Raw genomic sequence first — 25,530 nt, 5'->3', positions numbered from 1 at the left:
ACCTTTCTTCTATGCATTTCTCCGTGCAGCTTGACAAGACACGATCAGGGCCAAACTACAGTTGATGGCAAGAGATGAAGAAGCAGCTGACACAAGGGTCTTAGACATTCAAAAGGTTTCTCATTTTGACTAGATCTGTCTCACTATGACTAGACCTTGAAACAACCTATTGTCCAATAATATTACTATCAACAAGCATTCCACATCTGTTGCTTGTGTCCTCTGTTTTCTTCCTTTTATCCCCTTATTTCAATAACTGCATTTGTCTTTCCAGGTATCTTATCCAACTTTGTGTTCATCTCATTTATTTAAGTTTAAGCCATAACTATCTGGTATTTCTGCACATAAAACTGCCTAGAGGAAACATATCCCAGTCTTGGTTGCTCTTCACGTAATACATTTAGCATGTGTAATAATTTTAGGGAAAAGTAATCATTCATAATGAAGCTGCAGAAAGAGCCAGGTTAAGGTTTCTTTTGACTGATCTGGTTGTATCCTCAAAATATCAGAATGCTGGAAACTGACAACATATGGCAAAATACATTTTTTTTGTTTTAGAATTTAATTTGTTCTCTATGGTACTGTCTTTATAAACTTAACGTGTTCTCTACTAAAAAGCTTTATAGGGTCAATATCCTAATGGCAGCTTTTGTCATGCATGAAATATCGCAAAACCAAAAGGATATTGAGCATTATGCCATTTTCCAGGAAGGCACACAGTTGTTAAATGTAGATGAGGATTCTATTTGTATGTTGTTTCACCTGTAATCTTCTTCCCAATCTCATAATGAGAAGCCTAACCCAACATCTGACCGAATGAACCTTAATTTTTTTTTTCCCTCTAACCTTAAGCTGCAAGACCAGTATGGAGACCTGTTTTATAGAAGAGTCTTCTTTTAAAGGGCAGGTGGTATGAAAACATCTTGCAAACCCCTGTACGCTCTAAAGCATAAAATCACTAATACTATCTCACAAGAGTACTAAATCTGCTTACCTTTTTCACCTGATTATTACGTGTTAATATCTCTTCTGTAGGCTGAGACTCATTTTCCGCTGCTTGAGGTTCTTTTTGAACAACTGGTGTCTTTTGGGGGAAAGAGAAAATCCATTTCAGAGGTGAACATACAATATTTTTTCAAAAACACTTTTGTGCTTCAGTACAATATTTATTATGTGTGATTATTTTCGTTGTCCATGTATTTTATGAAGCACCTAGAACACTGTATCAAATTTATCTTAAACCAAATACTTCCTCAATCACTAAATGGATTTTCAAAAATAAATACAGTAACAGTCGAAAGGACTTACAATGATTAATGCTAAATAATATTTGTAGAGATTTCTTATCTTAGTCTGTTTCTTCTACAAATTACGCCTCCAAAATGTGAGAAGAAACATACAGTAGAAATGGACATCAACAGATATACAATCCTTTAAAGCAAATAAATCATTAACACCTCTAAACATTAAGCAACCCCCCCCAAACATACCTAAGTTTAAATATTTAAAATTTTAAAACAATTTGAATGCAAGTCATAGAATGATGGGCATTAATATATATGAATATAGATGAATGCCTTGTAAGCCCATTGCCCTAATCCTCATGCTATTTAATAATAGTGAAATTCTGTATATCCAGTAGCTGAAGAATCAAACCCTGGAAGAAAATGAATGAACAAGAGACACAAGAGGGAAGGACAGAAAAATAGACATATATTTATCATTTATGAAGTACCAAAATGGTTTCAAGCACTATTTCATTTCCTTTCCTGTTTTATCAGTTTAAAATATGAACTACCTATCTGAACAACTCTGCAAGTAAATAGAAGCACAATTAACTTATTATATTTTAACATTCCTAGATAATGTAGAATGTTACCAGGCTTGCCTGGTGAAAACTTGGCAGGACTTCTTTGCTATCTTGAGATTCAGATTTTATTTCCTTATGTTCGACCAGTACCTGCTGCATAAGAGAAAAAATATATATATGTTGTTATGCATACTACCTTACAGAACAAAACAACATCAAAATAATATATATGCATGAATTAAAGGCTGGGTCTTTACTACATATATTACTTTGAAAGCAACAAGTAGATACAGAGACAATCTCGGGCTCATCTTCTGCAAACATTTGCACTCATACTTAACTCTTTACTATAAACAACTTCTCTATGAAATTGCCTGTAGCAGTAAACTTTAAATGCTGAGTGCAATTTTCAGTTAATCATTTTCTCCACAGGAGATAAATAATAATTTTTCCACCAGCAGAAACGCTGCTACAAAATGTAGAGTTGTTCTCAGTTCCCACACACACTACCTTTTCTCATAAAAAGAATGTCTCAGCAAGTCCCCTTTTGGTTACAGTATATCCATAAAAAATAATTTAAAAAATAAAAATAAATACAGTCAGAAATAAAATCCAGCAACAACTCTCAAACGAGTTGGTAGTTTAAGGACAGTGTGTTTTCTAAGCACCTGGTTAGTATACATGTACGCAACTCAGCACACACATACTTTACACTTTGTGACATATACTGGTTTGATGAACCACATTTTAAAGATAACGGTAACAAGCAGGAGTATCAAAACTAAACTTTATTTCATTGTAGAATACAGTTCTTTAAAATTACCACAGAAATGTGAAATATACTGGAGGAAAATATTTCAGAGCCACAAGTCAATGCATGGCTCCATCAAAACTGTCAGCTGAGTATGTGTTGGAAACAGCCTGTCACTTAATGAGAAAAAACTTTTGCTGGTGTTGCAAGTGTTCATTTGCTCTTTTAATGTAAGAATTTTCCACATAGTAGATTTTTATTACATTGTTCACCTAGTGATCTAAGAATGTATTTTTTTAATGCTTAGGATTTTTTTCATGTCAAATTAAATTGCATTTTAACAAACTGGGTAATAAGTATACTCTCACATTGGTGGTTTGTTTTTAACCAAACCCTTACCGATTAATCTACCTTTGACGGAAATGGCAGATTAAGAAAAAAAAATCATACTGCATATTCTTTTCATCACCATTGGGAATGTAGTAACACCTCAGATTAAAATAAACAGATTCAGCATTATCTTCCCAAGCTATACTAAATAATCTTCCTCTTCTTTACAACATGTGCACGCTTTCAAACATAGTGATTACTATGGACTAATGACTTGATGAACTTGTTTCAAAACTCTGACAGAATATATAAATTATAATGTTATGCATTAATTTCTCTCTTCTGTCAAAATCAACAGAATTATGTGAACAAACAATAACTCCAAGCCATGTTCGACATCTGCACATGTTATGTGACTGCTTTCCTTTGTTGGGTGTGGTGTTTTCTCTTTTGTTCACTCCCCATGGGAGAATTGCAGGCACAATGCTGTTGTGTTATTTTAATAAAATGATGTGTACTGTGTATATATGTACTATGGGCTGTCTGTTTGTATTAACAAAAACTAGGCCAAAGGGATTTGATCTAGCTTTGGGAAATAAAAGTGTTGAGACCTGTGGCAACTCTTAATTCTCATGGATCCATTCTCAAACATTCTGCTGATTCTTCCTGCGCTGATATTTTACCCTGTGATGGAAAATTCTATTGTGCCTTTTAAAAAACAGTTTTACTAGCCATAGCCTTCCTGCTGCCCTTGTAGGAAACTATTTAGGTACCTGAGCACCTTCATAATTCAAGAGAAACTATTTTAACATTTTCAGTCACTTTGATATGTCTTTGGTCCTTTGTTGCTGAAAAGAAGCATTGTGAGTCTTGACATGCAGAAAATTCAGATTTTTTTTCAGTATTTTTTTCTAGTAATTACATCTAAATTTATGTCCTAATTAAACTGATTAAAATCAGTTTGTTCTCTTTTAGCAGCATCTCACTGGCCTAAATCAGGATTACTCTCCCATTAATTTATTTTTTAGACTTCAGGGTAAAAAAGACAGTCCTTGCCCCATGAAGCCTGCAGCATTTTTACAACAAGCGGTAATAATTGCACAACTGGATTATTTTTAATTAGTTACGTGTATTAGTACTGTTGAAAAGATAAACAGATTAGATTTCATAAGTCCACACTTGTATACCACATATCTCTCACTAGGCTGCTTCTTGTAACATCGTGAAAACAGTACATCTTAAAAATAATAATAATAATAATAATAATAAAGTAGAAGTAGTACAAGTTAGTTGTTCCAGAAAAATAATTATAATATAAATCATGTGTCCAGGACTGGTAATATCCACTCCTGAAGACTGACTTCCTTCAGACAACGGCAGGAAGCAACATACTGTTTCCTCTGCTATGATTAACCTTATAGAGCATAACCACTAATATGTGGTTACACAATTAATGATATAGTATCAAATTCATAATAAAAAGCTTCATGGTCTTGATTCAGCTATTTTTAAAGAGATCTAAATGTAACAAATTGAAGTGTCTTGTTCATTTCTGTGAAAATTAGAATATACCTTATAGTGCTCAAAAGGAAAAAAAACATATTTTCAGTAAGCCTCTTAAAAATATTGTTTTATCAGAAAGCAATACATGATCTATTGTATAATTTTAACATCAACTGAAATGTAAGGAACATATACAGAAAATACTAAATAAGATATTGTAAAGTGATGAACAAATATTTGTTTATATTTTCTTGTAATTACGAGCAAAACACAAACAAGTGAGCATCTCTTCCTGAATTTTAAAAATAATTAGACTCCATCCAACTACTTTTGAGAGAGTACTAAACCATTACTGAGAACATCTCCTCAAGGCCTCACTCACAACTGGAAGTACCTGAACAGTAAGAGACGTTTTTTAAAGAAGATGTATATTTTATGTTGGCTTGCTGATGGTATGGTACACTGTATAGTCCCTGTTTAATAGACACATTCCAAATTGATTCTGTTTTTCTAGAACACACATGTTTTTCTCACAAGCTCCTCTGAGGTACCAAGAACTGATCTGTTGAAAATAAACCAACTGAAGATGATGAGCTGCAGGCTCATCACCAAGAAAGCTGAACATCAAGCTGAACACTAAGAAAATGCATTTCTGGTACGAATATAAACATCCTCCTGTGGATACTAAATCCAACATATAATTTGATAACTTAATGTACTTCAGGGGTAGCAACAGGCCCTGAAGCAACAAAATTACTCCAGACATTGGAAATGATATTCTGATATAATAAGCAGGAATCATTATTCTGATTTCCCCTAGTGGAAATAGGACTAAGTACTAATGTCCCACCAAGCTGGCATCCCATTCACCAGATAATACTCTTTTTAATGCTGTGAGAAAATCAGCATTCACCCCTCACAACAATAGCATAAGTTATCAATGCTAACCAGTCATTAATTCAAAGGCAATAATAAAGTGAACAGAATATTTTTTTGTATTTTTTTAAGAAATTAAAATCACATTTAATTCTGAGAGCTTGTTTTCATTTTAGTAGTTCTGTTCTTTTCCTAGGTCTTTCTATTTCATTTAAAATAATACATTTCTTATTTCATTAGAGAAGACAAGTCTTGAAGCTCAGTCTAAAGCAAATAAACCACGCATAATAATAATAAAGAATTTCTAGAGTCCTCATCCTATTGATAAGGTCACTTAAGTTCAAAAGACACCTGCTGCAAATGCCTTCAGTTAAAAAAGTGTGATCAGTAAGAGTGTCATTCATCCTCACTAATTTCCATATGTCCATATCTACAAAAACATTAAACAAACAACTGGACCGGAAAGACATCACCCAATTTAGATTTTCATTTTACTTTGAACTTGATTGATATGTTTTAGACATCACAGTACTCCAGAGGCCATTTTCAAACCTCAGAGCCCAGTAGCTCCCACTACAAACAATAGAGAATCAGTTCACCTCTGATCAAGACCATTAGGACATACTAGAGGCTGGACTTTTAAAATCTTACCTACAACACATAACACGTTTATAAAAGAGTAAGAGGAAACCAAGCCATGTAGTACACATTACTAAATACTAACAATTACTTTTGGTAAGTTGAACAAGAAATGGTTTTCCAGGTCTAGGATCTTCTTTAGTCCTTTTCCTCTCCCATCTCCCCTGAGGTATTTTTGTAACCAACTGGCAAATTTCAACCAGGCTTAACAGAGAGAGAACAGTCCCAAATTATCACATTCCTAAAACAAGAGTAAAGCAATGAAGAGGGACCATATCAATGCTGCCACACTAAGGAAAAGCAACTCTGATTTCAATCCCAATTGTATAGCAGAAAACATGCGCAGCACGGGTAGGGCGTAGGAGGGTGGGAAAGACACGAGGGCTTCACCCACACAAACAGCTCCCAGAACAGTAGTAAATTAAATCTAAGGACATAGATCTACTGGAAATGCAGTTTCAGGCCATTGCTGCTCATGGACTTATTTAAATTAACTCAGTTCAGAATTCTTTTTTGACCTAATTTTTGTATCTAACATTAAAGGAATGTAAGGGGCTACACTTACAGTCTAACATTCAACATGAGATACTTTTTGGACATAAAGGTAGTATTTTGATAGTTGCAGGAAGCAATGTTTGCTATCATTTCCTAAAACACAGATTCATCAGCCTCCCATACTTCCCTGAAGAGGCAGTTACTGTTTAAAAGGAGTAGTTCATCTGCCATGGGTCCACTCATCTCAGGGCACCCCTAACAACAAATGCAAGCATGAATATCAGATGTGGTAGCAATTTTTGGGACATAAGCTTCAGCCTTTGTGGAACTAGAATAAAACCATCACTCTTGCTCAGAGAGGTGAAAAATCCATCTGCAAGTAAGTTACTAGTCTAATCAATAAATGAAGCAACCCTGTGGTGAAAATCAAGAAAGTCTTCTGTACCATCTACATGATGTTACTGATGTATTACTGATATCTTTTGCTGTAATTGAAGGCACTCTCTTACAACAGCCTATACAATCTACCCAGCCGTGACAATGCAGAATTTGCCTTCTTGAGACTTCACAACCAAACAATAACTGAAATGAGTAATACTTCCAACAACATTCTGGATACATTTAACACACCTCTTCATCACTTAGACTGGAATATGCCATACATAAAGGGAAAAAAAAGTAAAGAAAAAGTTATATTAAACTATAAGCAGTATAACACAATTATCACCCCAAAAAGAGCTTAGGTTTTAATAGATTTTTATATTGACTCATTTTCATTTAAGGGACATGAAAAAAACAGTCAGAAGAAACAGTGAAGAATATTCTATCATACATTAGCATTTTTATCCATTTGTTTTGTCTGGCTTCTGTGTTATAACACATTGTAGGAGCTGGAAAAAAATATACAACTCTTATAAAAGTAATATTTATCCAAGACAAAAATATTGCTCTTGCTCTGGTTCACCTACTTCCATTTTTATGTTGTATTTCTGGCCAAGAACACTCTCCAGGAGTTCTTTGATCGTCTGGTCTGAGGGAGATGGAGAAGTAGACTGCAGGGAAGCAGTTATTTCGTCAACAGACTTTGCAACCACTTTCACAGGCAATGCTGGTGTGGAAGTAGGCTCTTCAGATTTGCTCTGCTGGAAGTTCTCGTATATTTTTGAAGTGTCTGGTCTAGTCACATCTTGTGCCTCTTCCAACTGTTCTCGAGCAGACCTCACACTTGGCTGCTTGCTTCCTTTTCTCAGCACTCGTCCTGATTCAACATTTAAATCTTGCTGCTTTGCTTTTGAAATCACTTTGCTCCCCTTCTTACAGCTTTCCCTGGTTGTTTTTTCCTTCCTCGAAATGTTTTTATTTGTATCCAAATCTGTAGAGCTAAAGTCACCACTATCTTTAAACACAGTGCCTATTTCTTCAGTTGTATCCCTTTCTAAATTTTGGGGATTCGTCTTTAGTATATGCACTCTATCCTTTACTTTACTAACAGCTTTTGTCTTTCCTAATGACACAGGGGAATTACTGGTGTGAAAATTAAACCTGCAGTAACTTGGCTTCTCAAGTGGTGCTGGGTGCTTAACCATGACAATTTTTTTAGTGGTACCTGCCAATGATGCTATTACAGGCAGTTTTACAACACGACTTTCATGACTACATGTGGCATTTTCTCTGCTAACTCTTTCAGAGGAACCTGGATTTATGTCATCACTGCCTTCTTCCACAGTTATATTTCTGTGAGTCATTACCCTGAGATGAGGAACTTGTTTTTTCATTTCTCTTACTTCAAAAGATATCCTTACTTCCTGTGAACTTCAGAACACCCAATGAATTAATTAGTAATATTTTTATTTATATGCATGACAGGCTTATGTGGACTCTTTGACCTCTGAAGAGGATAATGTTCTTAAACAACGCGATTGACCTAATGTGTTAAATCTTCCAATAAGGGCTAAATGCTCATGCTTCTAGGAGCAGTAACTATTGCTCGTTTGATCTTCAGACTGTCCTGCTGGGATTCCCTGCATATAGTCTCACATTCCTTAATCATATTCAGCTCCTCCAGATAACAGTCCAAAGTGCTTGTGTTTTCTAGCAATTCTCTCCTGCTGCACACAGCCTGTAAATTCAAAGAGAAATGAGTTTTTATACTTTACATGCCAACACAGAACCCAAGCTTTCAAAGACAACTTCACTTCACTAAGAGCCCTGGGGATTTCAATGAGACTAAAGGCATATAATTGAACACCAGCAACAGTTTCTACCATTTTACCTAACAAAAATGCCAAATTGTTTCAGTCTTTGGGATCACACACTGGAAGCCACCCAGAAGCTGCCAGCTGAAGAAGAACTGAGACAGATTCAAGCTCAGTGCCCACCCGAAGGAGCCACAGCGGCATGCTCCCTACAAAAACAAGTGACCTCAGACCCCCACAAGCCCGGCTTCTCAACCTGGGGCAGGCAGAGGACCTCCCTCCCCCTCACAGAAGGGCCTCCCAACAGGACACGCCGGCGTCCCGCGGCCTGACAGACCTCACTCCCACACCCGGGCGGCTGCCCCAGCGCCCCCGCGCCGCTCCCCTCACAGCTCCCCGGCCACGAAGCCTCTTGAGCGGGCGGGCGGGCGGGGCACGGACGCGCTCCGTAACCGCGCAACCGGGCTCCAGGCGGGGGAGCGAGGGGCCGAGCGCCCCCTCTGCCGGCCGGAGGGCGCCAAGCTCGGCCGCGCAGCAGCGGCGGTGCGGGGTTAACGTGGGGCGCGGCTCCGGGAGCTGCCCTCCGCGGGTCTGGCCCTCAGGGCCCGCGGTCAGGGCGGCGTTGCCGGGGCTCTGTGTGTCCCGCAGGGCTACCCTCCTGAGCACAGTCACATACGCGTTCTCCCTAAGGGTCTGGATGATTTTCTTGATTAATCGTCAAAGGCTGGGCTTGGAGACAAAAGCCAAAGCAAGCTGCGTTTGCCTGCTTTATTGTCACCAATACACTTTCTGTCTCTGGGGTTTTATTTAAAATACCAGGGATTGTCCGCAACAGGATAGGCTCCACAAACTGACTGGCTTCGCCGCAGTAACATGAGCATGAGGGCTGAAACGAGTTCGCTGAGAGGAGTTGGGGGGGTGGCGACACGCGCCAAAGGTCTTCAAAATATAATAAAAACTGAACACAAAAATTAAAAGAAAACATTGAAAGTCAAAGTGGGTCCGCCAAGAGGACTATAACTGGAAATACAGCACAAACCTACAAGGTCGCATTGACTCAGTTGCCCAGCGGGCTGGTTGTGCAGAACACAAGGGCAAAGGGAAGCAGCTCATAGCAGGAAAGGGGAAAAATGAGTTTCATATAATCATAGAATAGTTTGGGTTGGAAAGGACCTTTAAAGATCATATAGTCTAAACACAAAGTACTGACTGCTTTCCAGGAATCCCTGGGCTGCAACACTTTTCAAAATTAGGCTCACAATCCATTTATGTCTTTTATGGTGGGTAAAAAATAGTCTTTTTCTCTTTCATTTTCTTTTTTTTTTTTTCTTTTCCTCCAGTTTGGATCACCAAACACCTGTGTGATAACAAGGGACTGTAGTGACTAACTGCATATGTTGGATTCAAATAAGCCATGCAGCTGATTAGAAGGATCCAACAAGCAAGTGCCTTCGATTATCCTCTCCTTTCTTTGTAGCTCTCAGCTACAGCTTTGTAGCTTTTTTTCCAACCTAATTGTATTGCCGGAGTCCAAGGGGGTGGCCAGTGTACTTCCTGCAGACAATGCCCCATGCACTAGGCTAGACAACCCACTTTTAGCTTCCTAAGGGAACTAAGGACTCGTTAAAGATTAAAAACTCATTAGCCAGTCACATTAAAACCAAATTAATAGTAGGATTTCTTCTTGTTGTAGTAAGATAACTGATTAAAGCCCTGTAATACACCCTAGGAAGCCTGTCTATTTTGTGTCTAGCTGGCTTCTCCCTCTCTCCAGCAGCAATACTAGAATAGTTGGAGGAGCAGTAGGTGGGATAGGAAGTAGTTGTTCTGTGTGGAAGGATTCCCATTAGCTGTCCAAGCCATTAGAGCAGTTCCAAACAAGCATGGAAGTGTTTGATTCCCCCATTGAAGACGAATCCTATCAGCAGGTTAATGCAGTTGTAAGTCTAGAGAGCAGATTCATTTCAAACTAATTACACAGTCAGTGAAGCCTCAACAATTTAGTTTACTGAGAACAGCTCCTCTCCGCAGGAGTCACAGTGGGGCGTGGAAGAAAAAGCCCTGCATGTGAAGAGGTATTTGCATCAGGAAGTTCCCATAAGGAGATGCTGAATGGCAAGAAGTATTTGCATTAAAAAAAAAAAAGAGAGTTAGGAAGGAGGAAAAATCCTTAGACGTGGATTTTCTCCTTAGGTTAATAGTTGTGGTAAAATGGTGGTGTCCTGCAGGAAAGTAAGTGTGCTGTGTTATCTTACTGTATCTGTGGTCCACCAGCTCAGCTTGTAGCAAAGCAGGGACTGGCTCCAGGGGAATGCATTTAGGTTGCAAGAAAGGTTCAAGCTGTAGTTCAAATATGTTTCCTGTTCCACAACATTGAGGTTCTCAGTCTTGTAGCAAAGCGAGTTAGCACCCAAGGGTAGCTGTTGACCAGTTAAATCCTAAATGCTATTTCCCCTACAAAGCCACACACTCTGCTTAGCAGTCATTCCAGGAATAAGTGTTGCCAATATCCTCTAGAAACCACCTGGAGCTGCAGAGATGACAACTGTATCTGGTACACAAGAATACAGGGAAACCTTTTTCTCGATGCCCCAGGTACTATTAGTATGTGCCCCATCTCTAAATGTTCACAGTGCTGCTTGAAGCCAGGAGGTGGGTTTTTATTAACATTAAGTATTTAGTTAAACAGGATAAGTCTCATCTCTGTAGCCTGCAAAGTCCAAAATTTAATCAGTAGATGAATTTTTATACTGAGCAAATGGATCTAGATTTGGAAAATCTTGTGCACGTTTAGTCCCTAGGTACACATTATTATTTTTCTTAATTAGGCCTCACCAGATCACTAAGCTTTCTAATATCATATAAATTGCACCATCTAGGTTATTAGTCTATTAATGTTATAAAGAAGGCTTTTTTTCTTTCTTTTTATTCTTTTTTTTTTCTTTTTCCATTTAGGAGGAAAAGTGATTATTTAAAAAACACTTCATTTGGTTAGAGAAAGTCTGCAAATTCAGTTTCTTTTCTCCTAAATTGTCTGAGTCCACACCGTGTAGGAAGTCTCACCCCTGGTGCACATCATCGCTGTGATCCAAGTTCATGCTGCAACGATATTTAGATGCACGTATTCCTCCCAGGCCAGTAAGCACACAGTCAGGAGGAGTTATGGAGCTCTGCAATAGCTACCTCAGTCTAGGCAATTGCAAATCAGGACAGCAGAGTGCATATGAAATATGCACAACCTGCTATGGGTTGTCCAGCAATGCCAGAAAGAGTCCCTGGAAAGCTAAATAGCAATCACTTAAAGGAAAAGAAAAGTAAGGGCAGAGCTACATTGCTAGTTCTTCTGCAGCTTACACTTAAATAGCAACTTCACCTTGGCATCCTTTTCCAGCTGGCTGTGAAATCCTTTTCACTTGAAAAAAGTCTAAATCCCCAGCAGACCTGCTGAGGGGTTCTGATCTCCCTTCTGGCATGCTACAGCCAAAGTGCTTGTCTACCCTGCCTCAAAATGGGACTACACTTGCTCAAGGCTATTCAACAGTTCAACAATTCTGTAAGGATAACAGCACATTTACAAATATGGTTTTGCCATGATGCCCAGGTGGCATTATCCCATTTCAGAGACCACAAAGAGAACACAAAGAACACAAAGAGTTGGAATAACTTTTTTAAGTCTCCCAGTAGAACTAGTGGCAGATCCATAACAGACTATATTTTTGACTGTTAGTAAATGGAAAATCAAAGGTATGTATCCTCAGACTACACATTACTACTTGCTAGTTAAGGGGATCAACATCTTTGTTTAATGTTTCTGTCACATATATGTGTAAAATGGCCATAAAGACTCAGAGAAAATCAAACAATTATAAGTTAAAATGCTGATCTGTGAAGTATGGTCTCTGAGGATGTAGCACACAAACTTTTCTGCCAGTTACACCGTGGGGGCAGTAATCTGCAAGAGAACAGTGGAGTAAACAGGTAGGTGGCAAAAAATCTCTTAAGTCAGACAGTGTCAACACTGAAAATCTTTTTGGTTAACTGCAAGGTTTTGTTACAGCTGAGCTGAAGCAAACACTTTTTTATTGTTATTATTCACAGATCAATCCGTATTGAATCCCTTGTGCAGTAAGCAGCAATAGAAAGGTTTTGCAGAATTAGTATTATAAATCATATATTCAATCCTTCCGTGAGCATTGAAAATATTGTCATTCTTCTAATCACTATATCCTCTCTTTGATGCAGACCCAGCCCCTACTAATCCCTCTTGTGATTGTGAGATATCTGTACTTGCCAGTACTACGTCAGCAGAAATAGCTAAAATTTTTCTTCCTCCTATGATTTTGAGCTTTGCTTCGCCCTCTCCCCCCCCCCCCAAACACCAAATGAATGACATTATTTAAATAATGGTGTTTCCTTTATAATTCAAAAGGAAAGTCAACAAAAAGATAGAAACAAGATGGAGCTTTTTCATTCTCAACCATATCTGAAATGAGAAAATTGGGTCATCTTGAGTGATCTTGAATTTCAGGTTTATTTTTTGCTATGATGAGACTGCAATATTTTCAGTTATGTGCCATTTCATTATACAACCTAAGAAAACTTACATGAGTAACTTCTAGAAGCCTATCACACACAGCCTTTATTATAGGCACAAGGTCAGAGACACTCCTGGCTTTAAAAAAGGCTGTAAGCAATAAATCAAGAAATTACAGCTAAACACCTGCCAAAATCTTTGCTGGGCTCAGCCCTTTACTAGCTTTAGATTTAAAATTTGATCCTGTTATCTCTGTTCTCTATTGTCTTTCAGTTAATACTAGAAAACAGTAGATTTTCCAGTCCCTTATTCTACCCCAACCCTTTTTACACTTAGGACAACAACTTGACTGTGAATGTGTGTGTATCTATATATATGTGATGCACGTGTGCTTTTAGATATCACAGTTGAAGAGTCCTCCCCAGGTTTTACAGATGAAGTGTCAGCATTGAAGGACAATGAAATCCTATTTAATCACAAGAAAAATCTTTACATCTGCTTAGTTTCTTCAGCAAAAGGAAATGTCCTGCAAGGGGTGAGGAGAGATGTCTGCAAAAGCTGAAGTTTCAGTTGTGTCATAGGGTAAAGTTAGAAAAGATTTACAGGATTTCTGGCACAGAACAAGTGGTGAGGGGAATATTTGTTGGTTATTGATCCTGAAAAAGAGCTAAAGATTCAATGTTCAACAGGTAATAGGAAAGCCACCTAATCCAACTATGAAAGTGTTGGGCTGGAAGACGGAATTTCTGTCCTTTAGAGGACATGAAGGAAAGCAGTGTTGGCTTACTTCCCAACAATCCCACCTTAAGTTGCTACCTAAAAAGGAGTAACCCTGAAACCACATGCACTTCAGAAACATTTAGGCAGCTGCCTTGTTGGCTGGGGAAGGGTGGAGGAGGAATGAATGAAATCTGCTTAGCCCTGCCTCTTCCTTGTCTCACCAGTAGTTGCACAGAGAAGTGAGCTCACATGAAGGCCGAAGGGAAGGCACATGGTGAGCTAAGTGACCTTCCTGATGTCATACTCTTCAAATCTGCTCAGCAGGAAGAATTACCCTTGAAATGCTTGAAGCAGCAGCAGAAGCTCAGACCAGCTGCTGGGAGAGCCAACCACTCTCCAAACTACTGAACAGCTGCTGCCCCTGAGGAGTCCTAAAATGTTACTGAATCCAGACCTTCCTCTACTTTCCCATAGATGCGAGTTGACTATCCTATTTTATGGGTCTTGCTTATGATTTCAGGGTATTACTGGTTGATACTCACATTCTCACATTTCAATGTAAAACTATGGGATGTGTTACATAGGGCCTCCAGACATCCTTTTCCAGGGCAAATATCATTTTTTTTGCTATGTGCAGGTTAGTATATGTCCCCTGATGGTGTAAATGGCTGAAGTGTTTCTGTATGAGTGATCACACTGCCACACATCCCACAATTTCTGGGTGTCCGTATTAATACAGCTCAAGAAAATGTGCAGTTAACACAGCCTGAATTCATTTGTGCTCTAGGAACTGCAAGCTGGGTAAAGCTGTGGAACTGCTCCCTGGGGAAGACTTTAAATAAGCCAGCCTTGATTTTGTACATTTGATTCTTCAGAGCTGAAGCCAGCCGAGAAAGACAGTTATGATGGATACTGGTCTCTCCCATGCTTTTCTGTAAAACTGCTGTAGAGACAGAGAAGGGAAATGAATATTTTGTACAGGCAAGGGAAATCAGGGCAAAAAAAAAATATGAAAATACGGTACTATGCAGTGATAGAAGAATAACATTTCTACACTCTCCATCATACAAAATCCAGGTTGCCAGCTCAACCTTCTGCTTAGAAAGGTCAGTTTGCAGAAGAATGGGTGTGTTTATATTGACATGAATATCCCAAGGAGCTGATCAGCTCTGCATCACTTGACCAATACAGGGATCTTTGGCTTACATCAGTAAAACAGATGTTCTCACAGAGAACTCACTGCAGGTTTTGGAGAAGTCAGATTCATGAGGAGTGGAAATACTTTTTTTTCAATGAGCAGATACTGTTGGGAAAAAAAAAAATGGAAAAGAAAGGACAGACAGTGGTCCAGGAAGCCTTTCTCAGCTTTTACAAGGAAGTAGTTCTAGGATTCGTGCAAAAGTGCCTCTCCTACCAAGCTTTGTTTCTGATACCGGTTTATGTAGATTAACTGCATTTTAGTTTGCTTTATTACTTCCTTATACATGTATTTCAGAAATCTGTGTATGTCCTGAAACACCATTTTTGTGATTTAGGTGAGACTCTTCCAAGCAGATGCCATTGAAGTATATTTGTTTATCTCTGCATGTAACTGTATTCCCATCTCCTTTGGTATTGTTTCTTCCATGCTATATTACTGCCATTACTTTGAAACAAAGCGCACTTTAAAATAAAACAAAGAAAACTTTCAAAAATGTAGAGTAATTGCATCAGAATTGGCACACTGATTGAAATAAACATTAGTAGCATTGCCACTTATGTTTCAGTAAATCATAACATAAATAATGCACCCAATAATTGAAATACATACCTATATGTCTAATCTTGAATCAAGTGAGAAATGTCAAATGCATTTATTTTAATGTAAAGTAAGTAAGACAGACTTTGCCAGCATCCTACCAGCTGAAGTTCTGCAAGCAACATACCCACATCTACCCAATTAGCAAAAATGAAGTGACTGTATACACTGGATCATGATTTACCTACTTAAGAGCTATTTTGTTACACTAAAGAAAAAGTAAACCACTTCCTTACTCTGTTCTCTGCCAGCGTCGGACACTAGCTTATTTGTAGCTTTTCATTTCGTTATTTGTGCTTTTCTTTAATTGGTCAGATATGTATTTTTGGGGATGGGGTGATGTATTTATTTTATGTCAAGAATGTCTCTCATGTCTCTCATGTCTACTTGTGTGCTGAATGATGCATAGAAAAAAATGAAATGTAATGAATTGCAATGAATTATAATAAAATTAAAAAGAAACAGAGAAATAAAAAGAAATTAGATGAATTGAGATAAAGTAAATAATAATAATAGGTAACGAAGATAAATAAAATTAAGTAAAACAAAATGCGGCAGCAGAAAGTCGCCTCTGCAACGAGCCGTGCAACATCCCCGGGGCCTCGTAGAGCGCCCGTGAAACGCGCACCGGGAGCGAACCCCCGGACACGCGTGGGAGCACCACCGCTGCCCCGACGGCTCGGCCCCGGCAGGATTGGGCCTCCGGGGGGGGAGGATCCGCAGCCTCCTTGAGCCCCGCGGGGAGGATGAAGGAGACGAAGAGAAGCGGGGAAGCAGAGGGCGGCGGGCGGTACCCATCCCGGTTGCGGGTACCGGCAGGGTTCCCACGCGGTTCCTGTTTGCCCGCGTGGGTGGGGAGGATTTGGGGTCGGCAACAAACCCGGGGGGTTTCCACCGCCGGGAGGGACGGGAGAGCCGGGTCTGTGCGGGAGGCAGAGCCGGGGAAATGAAAAGGCGGCTGTAGAGTGAGGAGCAAGGGAGGCATCCTGACGCGGAGACAGCCTGGCAGCCTTTTTCCGAGGTAGAGCCCTGCCCCGCACAAGCACCGCCGACAGATCCCCAGGCCGGAGGCGGCGGCATCTGGATAAAATCAAATAAAACCTGCGAGACAAACTGAGCTGGCCAGCGGGCGCTGCCTCTTCCAGAGAACAAGTGGCTCTTAGGCAGGAGCGCATTAAAATAGCGCTGCCCGTCCCCCGGAGGTACAGTTAAAGCCCCCGCCAGCTCCATCCTTCGCCCACCCCACGCGTGGGACAGTACCTGCGGGCGGCGCTCCCGAGCAGCGCTGGGCAGAGGGCACCGGCGGTCCCCGCGTGGGTTTTGGTCCAGCTCTCGCTGCCAGTGCTGCCGCTGGGCACCCGTGGACGAGCCAAGCCCTGACACTCACTCCCACAGACACGCGTGCGCGCACGCCCCCTCTTTTAGGGCCGGTATCGTGCTTCCCTCCTTGGCAGTGCACCGGCGGAGCCAGGAGCAGAGACCCTGCTCCCGTTTAAAGAGCGAAAATACAGCTCGCCTGCGCGTTTCTCCAGGGTGAACAAGTAGCTCCCCATAATTAATAATAAATAAATAAATAAACAGGGGAGAAACCGGTGCATGAAGTGATGAGAAAGTGGCACTGCTCTAACGAGATCTGGGGAAAGGCTCCGTGCAAACCGGGCCACGGTTCCCGTCCCGAAATATGGAAAGCCGCAAGCAGCTGTGCGCATCCGGAGAGCTCCTGCTCGGTACCACGCGTCCTGCATCCTAGCAGAGCCCTTTCCGTCCCTCTGGGGCTGCTGCAAAGGGCACGGACCAGTTGCGCCGGACTCTCCGAGCATCCCACGCAGGGCTTCGCAGGCACGGAGGAGCGGGCCGAGGGGAACTACCGAAATTCCCTCGTTTCCCATGGCCACGGGCATACCCGTCGTGATGCGCTGCTTCGCACAAGGAAAGCTTTCAGCCGCCGGGGCCGCAGCACAGCAGCCTGGGCTGAAGGGAATTTCCAGCAGCGGCTGACTCTGCCTCGGGCTTACCGATCTGCACAACGAACCTAAACGCTCTCTGAGAAGATTACCGACAGGAGCCCGCCTGTGCGCTCACCTCCGGGAGCAACGTTAGGAACAGGGCGCAGAGCCTGGAGCCGCAGCCGGACAACAGGAGGCGCTGCGGCTTTGCGCAACGCCCGGCCCGGCATGGCACGGCCCGGCACGGCCCAGCCCGGCCCGGCACGGTCAGCCAGGAGCGGGACCCGGTGCCCCCTGCGCCTCGGGGGCGGTCCCGGCCAAACGGCCCCGCGTTTTGTACCGGCATCCGAGGAGCGTGCCGCCCGTGGGGTTCGTGCCTGCTCTTTTTCCAGGTACGGAGCGAGCCCTGCGTGGGCTGTCCGGCGGCCCGGCGGGTGTTGCTCCCGCGGGGCTGTGCCCTGGGAAGCGGGGCAGCACCGCCCCGAGGTCACACGGAGAGGAGGCACCGCCGGCGGGGCACTGGGGCTGCTGAACCCCTCCCAGCCTCGCCGGAGGCGGCTGTTCTTCTGGGAGGCTCCCGAGCAGACCTAAGCACCGAATTGAACGAGTCACCACGGAAGGGGCTCTGTGTTCAGGTGTATAGACTGTTCCCACTGGAGAAAGAGGGAGGGTGCACACATAAAGACCGCAATTTTAGTATCTCTTAGATTTTCCTCTAGGTTTTGCTCCAATTTCCAATTGTGTACGCTGACCACTTGGAAAAGTAGGGTTTTAACTCAGTACTTTTATCTTTTTCATTTTATTTCCTTCAAGACACATTTTCATTCCCTATTCTTGTCTGCTGATTCCAGAGTTCTGTTTGTTTCAAGGATTTGACTTAATTCTGTTGCCAGATTTAAAGAAAAAAGGACGAGGAGAGAAAGAACAAAGAAAGGGATAACAGAAAACGCATTTAGAGGACAAGTTAAAACATATTTCTCGAGGCGGAGATAACCTGTATCTCGTCATTTTAATCCCTGGTTCCTCTATATAAGAAACTTTTTTTAAAAAAAATCGTGATTGTGAAGGTGGCATTTTCGCAGATCACTGGAGGATAAATCAGTGTGGAAGCAACTGCGATCTTGCTGCACAATAAACATGCAAGGAAGAAATTCGGACGCAGCTGTGTATTTTAGTTTGTGTGATACGATAAGCCAAAGTTTTTCAAAATCCCAATAAATTTTATTTCCCTTCCAAATTTCTATTCCCGGGATAGTTGGGAATGGGGGGAAGTTGTTTATTTGGTTGGTTGGTTGATTTTGTAGGTGGGGAGTATTTATTATTTTCATTTCTGGATTTATTTATTTATTTGCTATCAGGTGAAAAAAAGTAACTGGGTGGGAAAAAGCTCAAGAAGGGAAACCCAATAAAAGTCTCTGGTCATGACATAAGCTTGAAGAGCCGGGCAGGGTAGGAACAGAACAAGGGTATGTTAGATCCGTCTGCAAAGACTGAGCGATTCCCTACATCCATATTTTAAGGAGCTTTGTCCAACGTCGATTTGTTTTATCGCTGTTGCCCCTTTTTGCCCTTCAGCCCACGCAGATTCCTCCTCCTCTCTTCCTTGTGAGAAATAAAGGTAAGGAGCAAGAAGTTGGTAAGGGGATAGCCGCTACTTCTAATTGCTGCTCCTGGGTGACTGGCACCAGACAAGGCTTCCCAAGTAGCCTTCTGGCCTGGAGGCTTTCCACGGTAAAGACAGTAAACGGTTCCAGTGACTCACCTGATGTTTGCCAAGTGGAGGTTAACCTCGGTGGATCCGCATTCAAGGCTCTGTCCGCATGCACTGGGTGTCTGTAGTGTTGTGTCTCTGCGCCGTGACTCACAGGGTTTCTAAATGCAAGACACCAAGAAAGAAACACCATCACCATCACCGCAGCCTTAGGGCGGCAGCCCCGTTTGAAGGGCTGCCGGTAGCCCACGGGGGGCTCCGGGCAGCCCAAAGTGTGGGGGGGGTCCGAGGCTCCGAGCAACCCACGGGGGGCTCTGAGGCGCTGCTGGCCATCCGCAGCGCAGAGCGGGGGGCGCCGCGGCAGGGGCGGGGGGCGCAGAGGCACCTGCGCCGTGCTGAGCTTTGAATGGGGGGGGGGGGGGGGGGGGGGGGCGGGAGCTGGGGGAGCGTGTTTGACTGCGGGGCTCGGGACTTTGGAGCACGTCCCGACCATCGAGTTAAAGGAGCATCTACCGGACTTTAGTAAATACTGCCTCTAATCTCGGGGGTTTAAGGCTGGATGGCCTTTTGCATTCTATTCAAACAGAGGGGGCTGCCCTTCCCTTATCTGCCTCGTTTCAGTTCCAGCGATCCCTCCTAGCATTTGTCCTGTCCATCTGAAAGGGGTGGGTTCCTCCCCCCCTTTCCTACTCTCTTCCCCCTCTCCCACCTCCGTCTCTTCTTCTTTTCCCGCAAGCTTAAACCAATTACGCTGCTTTGCAAATAAAGTGCCGCCCCGGGGGGAGTTGCAGGCGAGGGGAACTGCCTTGTTTGCAGGTGCATCTCCGGCTTTGTAGGTGCGAACGCCTTTGTGCGGCGGACAAATGGGGAGAGGAGGAGGAGGAGGTGGGTACTTCTGCGACGTAAGATCCACATCAGCTCAACTCCACTCACATCCCAGCCGGCACTTCCTCACTTTCTCAACTGTCTCGCCCCACACCGCTCCCTGCCTCCTTTTTGGCTTGTTATAGAGGAGATTTGAGCACCCCCCGCCTCTCCTGGGAGCTGGCTTCCTGCTAGGTCGGGCTTTCGGGCTCTTTTCCTGCTGCCCGTCGCTCGCTTGCAAGAGGGCTGGATGGTTACACCGGGCAGGTTGGCTCCATAATGTTAGGGACTGTGAAAATGGAAGGGCATGAAACCAGCGACTGGAACAGCTACTACGCCGACACTCAGGAGGTGAGTAAATCCTAGGCTCTGGCTCCGCTGCTGCCCCTCTGCGAGGGAGAGGGGGGTCGGAGGGAGGGCCGGGGGTCCGGAGGGGGGCAGCGGCCGCACTCCAGCTTTGCACTCCAGCTCCTGCCAGCTCAAACGTGCCTCCCCCCTCCAGCGCTGAAACTGGCCAGGCTTCCCTGAGGAAATCCACCCGGCCTGGAGGCGCTTGAGGGAGAACCGGGGAGGTTGCGAGCTCTCCGGGGGGGCCGGAGGCAGCCCTTGAGCTCCCCCGAAAGGCTCGATCTCTGCTCCGGGCGGGCACAAAAGCGCCCCGAAAACTCCGGGCTCGGGGCAGGGACTCGCCGCGCTGCCGGCCCCCGGCATATGGCAGCGGCGGGGAGCGGGGCGCGCCCCGGGGCGCGGGCAGCGCCTTCCCCCCGCGCGGCCCGGAGCCCCCCGCTGGGGTCCTCACCTGGTAAAGCCGGGAGAAAAAAAATAAAGGAAAAAACAAGGAAAAGAAGGAAGAAATAAATAATTAAATAGCCGTTTGTTCGTACTTTGCAAGACGGCTCGCCTGCGGTGTGCGCTGCTGCCGCGGGCCGGCTGGCGGCGCTGCGGAGAGAGGGCCCCGGCTCCCAGCACCGGGAGGGGGCCCCGGGCCCCGGCCCCCAGCACCGGCCCCGGCCCGGCCGCCCCGGCCTGGCCCGGCCTGGCCCGGCCACCCCCAGCCGGCCCGCGGCGTCCCGGGAGGCGGCCCCGGCCCCCGGCTGTTTTCCAGCGCGGTGCAAGAGAAGGGGAGCAGCGGCCCAAACGCGGCCGGGGAGTGGGCCACGGAAGCGCCCCCGGGTACAGCCCAGCCTTGCGGGGGCCCTGGTTTTACACCGTGCCGGTGCGGCTCTGCCCGGGTCCTCGGGAGAAGCCAGCGCTCGGCAGCACCGTCAGAAACCCCCCCCGGATCGCTGGCCGGGCAGGAGCCGTTTTAAGGAAGTGTGGTAGCAAACCAGGCACCTAGGTGTGCGCGCACAGGCATTGCATCAGCATACCCGGACACACGGCTGCACAGTCCCCACGCCTCGTCCCTGCACCCCGAGGCTTGCACCCAGCACCCATAGGGCCACGCGGGCACACGCAGATACGTGTCACCCTGCTGGCACCTTGTTTAATAGAGGGAAGCCGGCTAAGGGCAAATAAGGGTCATCCTAATTATGTGTCGTTTCCACAGTCATTTATCCTCGCCATGCTCATTATCCACGAACATAAAGTTAAGCGACCTTCCCTTTTGCTATTTTTTGGCCTCGATCTTTTCTCCTCCCGTGCTATTTAATTTGAATCACTACACGGATGCAAGGTGGGAAACCCATCCGCGCTGTATCCTCACCAATAATTACCGTGATCCTCTAAATTAAAACCACATTTATAAAGCTCGTGGAATTTGTAGTGAATAACAGCGAATTTTACAGTGGCATTTAACCGCCGCTGAACATCCTTCCCTTAACCGTATTGCCTTTGTTCGAGGGAAACTGGGAATACATCTTGCAACGTCTTTCTGCCTCGTGTTCATCAGCTGCCGTACTGGAAAGCACATTTCCAGGCTCGAAGGTTCTGCATTTTGGAAGAGTTGTGTTCAGTGGTAGGGCTCTACAATTTTTGCACGTTGGGCGATTGTAGAAAATCACAGGCAGGGAAAACTCAGGCTTTTTATACTATGGGGAAGTTGCGTTGTGTTTTTGAGGTTTTGTTTTTTTTTTAAACTTTCTAGACTGACTTTTTAGCAAATGCGTTCAAAGAGGAAGCACGCTTTACCTTTCCGTAGGTGAAATGTGCAGAAGTGAGCTGCCGATTTTTTTAAAATATTTTTATTTTTATTTAATTTGTGACAAGATGCTGTCACACCTACTGTAGCGATTTAAATCAGTGCGGGGGGAGAGATGCGCGAGGTTATTCTGAGAAAGGGCAGGCAGATGGATCTCTCCTTGGCACGGCCGCCGTACCCCCGTCAGCTTCAGTAATCGTATGGCTTTAAACGCTCTGCTAACCCGACGGACCCCAAAATTAACAGGACCTCGGGGAAGAAGGGGAGGCGAGCTCCTCTCGGGGCAGGCAGAGCCGCAGCGTGCGGGGCACGGAGCTGCCCCGGGCGGGCCGCGGTCGGCACTACCCGGCCGAGGCTCGGCGGGCCGGGAAAACGGCGGCGTGTGCCCGTGCGTATTTATTTATAGGCACGCCTAAATATGAATTGGCCTTTTCATACCGCCAGCGGCCTTTCGCGGGGAGCCGGGGCAGCGCTCCCGCGGTGCCGGGTGGCGGCGGGGGCGGGCGGGCGGGATCCGGCCCCGGCAGACCGGGGGCTGCGGGGGCTGCCCCCCCTCTCCCTCCTAACCCCCTCTCTCTGTCTGGCTGCCCTAGGCCTATTCCTCGGTGCCCGTGAGCAACATGAACTCGGGGCTGGGCTCCATGAACACCATGAACACCTACATGACCATGAACACCATGACGACCAGCGGCAACATGACCTCCGGCTCCTTCAACATGTCCTACGCCAACACGGGGCTGGGGGCCGGGCTGAGCCCCGGCGCCGTGGCCGGGATGCCGGCGGGCTCGGCGGGGCCGGTGAACGGCATGCCGGCCGGCGTGGCCGCCATGGGCACGGCGCTGAGCCCCGGCGGCATCAACGCCATGTCGGCCCAGCCTGCCCCCATGAACGGCCTGAGCCCCTACGGCAGCATGAACCCCTGCATGAGTCCAATGGCCTACACGCAGTCCAACCTGGGCAGGACGCGGGACGCCAAGACGTTCAAGCGGAGCTACCCCCACGCCAAGCCGCCCTACTCCTACATCTCCCTCATCACCATGGCCATCCAGCAGGCGCCCAGCAAGATGCTGACGCTGAGCGAGATCTACCAGTGGATCATGGACCTCTTCCCCTACTACCGGCAGAACCAGCAGCGCTGGCAGAACAGCATCCGCCACTCGCTCTCCTTCAACGACTGCTTCGTCAAGGTGGCCCGCTCCCCCGACAAGCCCGGCAAGGGCTCCTACTGGACCCTGCACCCCGACTCCGGCAACATGTTTGAGAACGGCTGCTACCTCCGCCGGCAAAAGCGCTTCAAGTGCGAGAAACCGGCGAACAGCAAAGCCCCCCAGGAGGGCAGGAAAGATCAGGCCGGGGCCTCCAGCTCCAGCTCCAACTCCCCCCTGCACAGAGGCCACAGCAAAGCGGCGCAGCTGGACACCGCCACCTCCCTCTCCAGCTCCAACCCGTCCACCAGCCCCCCGTCCATGGACCACAGCGGATCGAGCACGGAGCTAAAGACCTCGGCCTCGGCCGCCTCCTCCACCATCAGCTCCGTCCCCGCCTTGGCCTCCGTCCCGCACCCCCCTCACTCCTTAGCCCACGAACCCCAGCTCCACCTCAAAGGGGATCCCCACTACTCCTTCAACCACCCCTTTTCCATCAACAACCTCATGTCCTCCTCGGAGCAGCAGCACAAGCTGGACTTCAAAGCCTACGAGCAGGCGCTGCAATATTCCTCCTACGGGGCCGGCATCCCCGGCGGGCTGCCCCTGGGCAGCGCCTCCATGGCGGGCCGGAGCAGCATCGAGCCCTCGGCCCTGGAGCCCTCCTACTACCAAGGTGTGTATTCCAGACCCGTGCTAAACACCTCGTAGCTCCGCACCCCGCGCCCCGCTCCCCTCCGGGTTTCCCCCCCACGTTCCCTCGAGCTGCGACCCCCCGAGGTGTTCCCGCACGCTGCGTGCACAGGACTGTTACTTTCTGGTTGTCTCCCGACGCGTCGTGTGCTGTTATTATCCAACACGACCTCCTGCAAAGCCGGCCGCCTTCCTATTGTACATACCTCCCCTCGCCCCCCCGCCCCCCGGCCTCGGTCCCCCGAGATCCCCGTAGCCTTTGCAGGGTGTTATTAAAAAGAAGAAAAAAAAATGTTGAGCTTGTAAACTACTTGTTTGTGCTTTCCGCCCCCTCATCCCCCCCTTCTGTGCTCTATAATCTCATGTAAGTTTACAGGTATGTGGCAATACTTTAACAATACGGAGATGAAGAAGAGAGTAGATGTTTAAGGCTTTTTTTAATTAAAAAGGCTTTGAAGGACAATACTGCTGTGAAGTAGCAAAACACTAAGAGAATCTCTAAGCAACAAGAGGACTATTTACTTTCTCGGATCATCCTTTTGATACTTGCAAAATAAACCTTCGGCTAGTACAACCCGCATACACCCAGATGCTGCGGGCCGGATCCTGCACTCCCGAGGGGACCAACTGGAGCTTTGGAGTGCAGGATACGACCCTTATTTTTTTTTTCCAAGTGTTACCTGTCTTGGGATGTAATATAAAGTTACAAGAGGTCACAGCCAGTTGGATATTTTTTTTCTTCCCATCTGTTACTGAAGATTCTCATTCATCAGGAACTCTCGTCAACACGTGGATGACATGCTTATTTAATTTCAGTGTCTCTTCATTGTGTACCAGCTAGGGCTATGTACGTAAAACAAGGTTATTTTCCCCCCCCTCCCCCAGGAAACGCTGACTTTTAAACGAAAGCAAAAGAGGAAAAGAGGAGAGCTCGTTCTGTCCTTCCTTTTCCGACTTGTTTAATAAATTCCACACCCATTTTTTTTGTGGCCGTTTAATTATCGCCATCGTTAGCTTGTTTCATCCAGTGTTAATGCACTTTCCACAGTTTTACACGGTGTTAGCATAGCCAGACGGGTTTTATTATTATTCCTGTTCGCTGTCTCAATGTTCTTAATTTATTGCATGGTTTATATTTTTTTCTTTCTTTACAGCTGGAAATTGCTTTAAATGACAGTAAAAAGAATTACAAGTGAATTTAAGAAATTTTGTTAATTTTATAAATGTGATTGTAATTGAAAAAAATATTTTGATTTAAAACGATAACTGAGAATTTAACTCGTGAAGTATGTTTTTGATCATTTGCAGTTAAGGACTTTAAATAAATCAAACGTTAACAAGGAACGACTTCTGCTAATTTCTTTCCAAATTTCTGGGGCG

The 25,530-nt window shown here is 45.1% G+C and overlaps 2 protein-coding genes across 16 annotated transcripts in view; one reads left to right on the top strand and one right to left on the bottom strand.

The window, feature by feature from the left end:
- Nucleotides 1-20,155, bottom strand: part of TTC6 (tetratricopeptide repeat domain 6) — a 72,554-nt gene extending 52,399 nt beyond the window's left edge. For 6 of the 15 annotated variants that reach the window (XR_013951527.1, XM_080592917.1, XM_080592909.1 and 3 more), the window contains exons 1-5: nucleotides 19,360-19,738; nucleotides 17,734-19,195; nucleotides 7,373-8,523; nucleotides 1,880-1,963; nucleotides 995-1,084 (exon numbers count right to left, since the gene is read on the bottom strand). Coding sequence is in view for 14 of the 15 variants with exons in the window: in XM_080592917.1 (XP_080449043.1) it covers nucleotides 995-1,084; nucleotides 1,880-1,963; nucleotides 7,373-8,179 (981 nt within the window). In the remaining variant the exon portion in view is untranslated. The other 9 variants (XM_080592915.1, XM_080592908.1, XM_080592916.1 and 6 more) reach the window with 9 other exon arrangements.
- A 7-nt stretch (nucleotides 20,156-20,162) lies between these two features.
- On the top strand, nucleotides 20,163-25,494 carry FOXA1 (forkhead box A1). The gene is made up of 2 exons (XM_080592942.1): nucleotides 20,163-20,523; nucleotides 22,906-25,494. The coding sequence occupies exons 1-2, from the start codon at nucleotides 20,452-20,454 to the stop codon at nucleotides 24,166-24,168; spliced, it is 1,335 nt and encodes a 444-aa protein (XP_080449068.1). The 5' UTR covers nucleotides 20,163-20,451; the 3' UTR covers nucleotides 24,169-25,494.
- Nucleotides 25,495-25,530: the final 36 nt, after the last annotated feature.

The sequence above is a fragment of the Anser brachyrhynchus genome, assembly GCF_964034855.1.
Source record: "Anser brachyrhynchus genome assembly, chromosome: 5".
Classification (NCBI taxonomy): Eukaryota; Metazoa; Chordata; class Aves; order Anseriformes; family Anatidae; genus Anser; species Anser brachyrhynchus.
This window is presented reverse-complemented; position numbering and strand designations above follow the sequence as displayed.

Coding starts and splice junctions, on each gene's coding strand:
- FOXA1 (XM_080592942.1), top strand. CDS start 20,452: ATGTTAGGGACTGTGAAAATGGAAGGGCATGAAACCAGCGACTGGAAC. Junction 20,524..22,905: donor ACTACGCCGACACTCAGGAG/GTGAGTAAATCC, acceptor TGGCTGCCCTAG/GCCTATTCCTCGGTGCCCGT.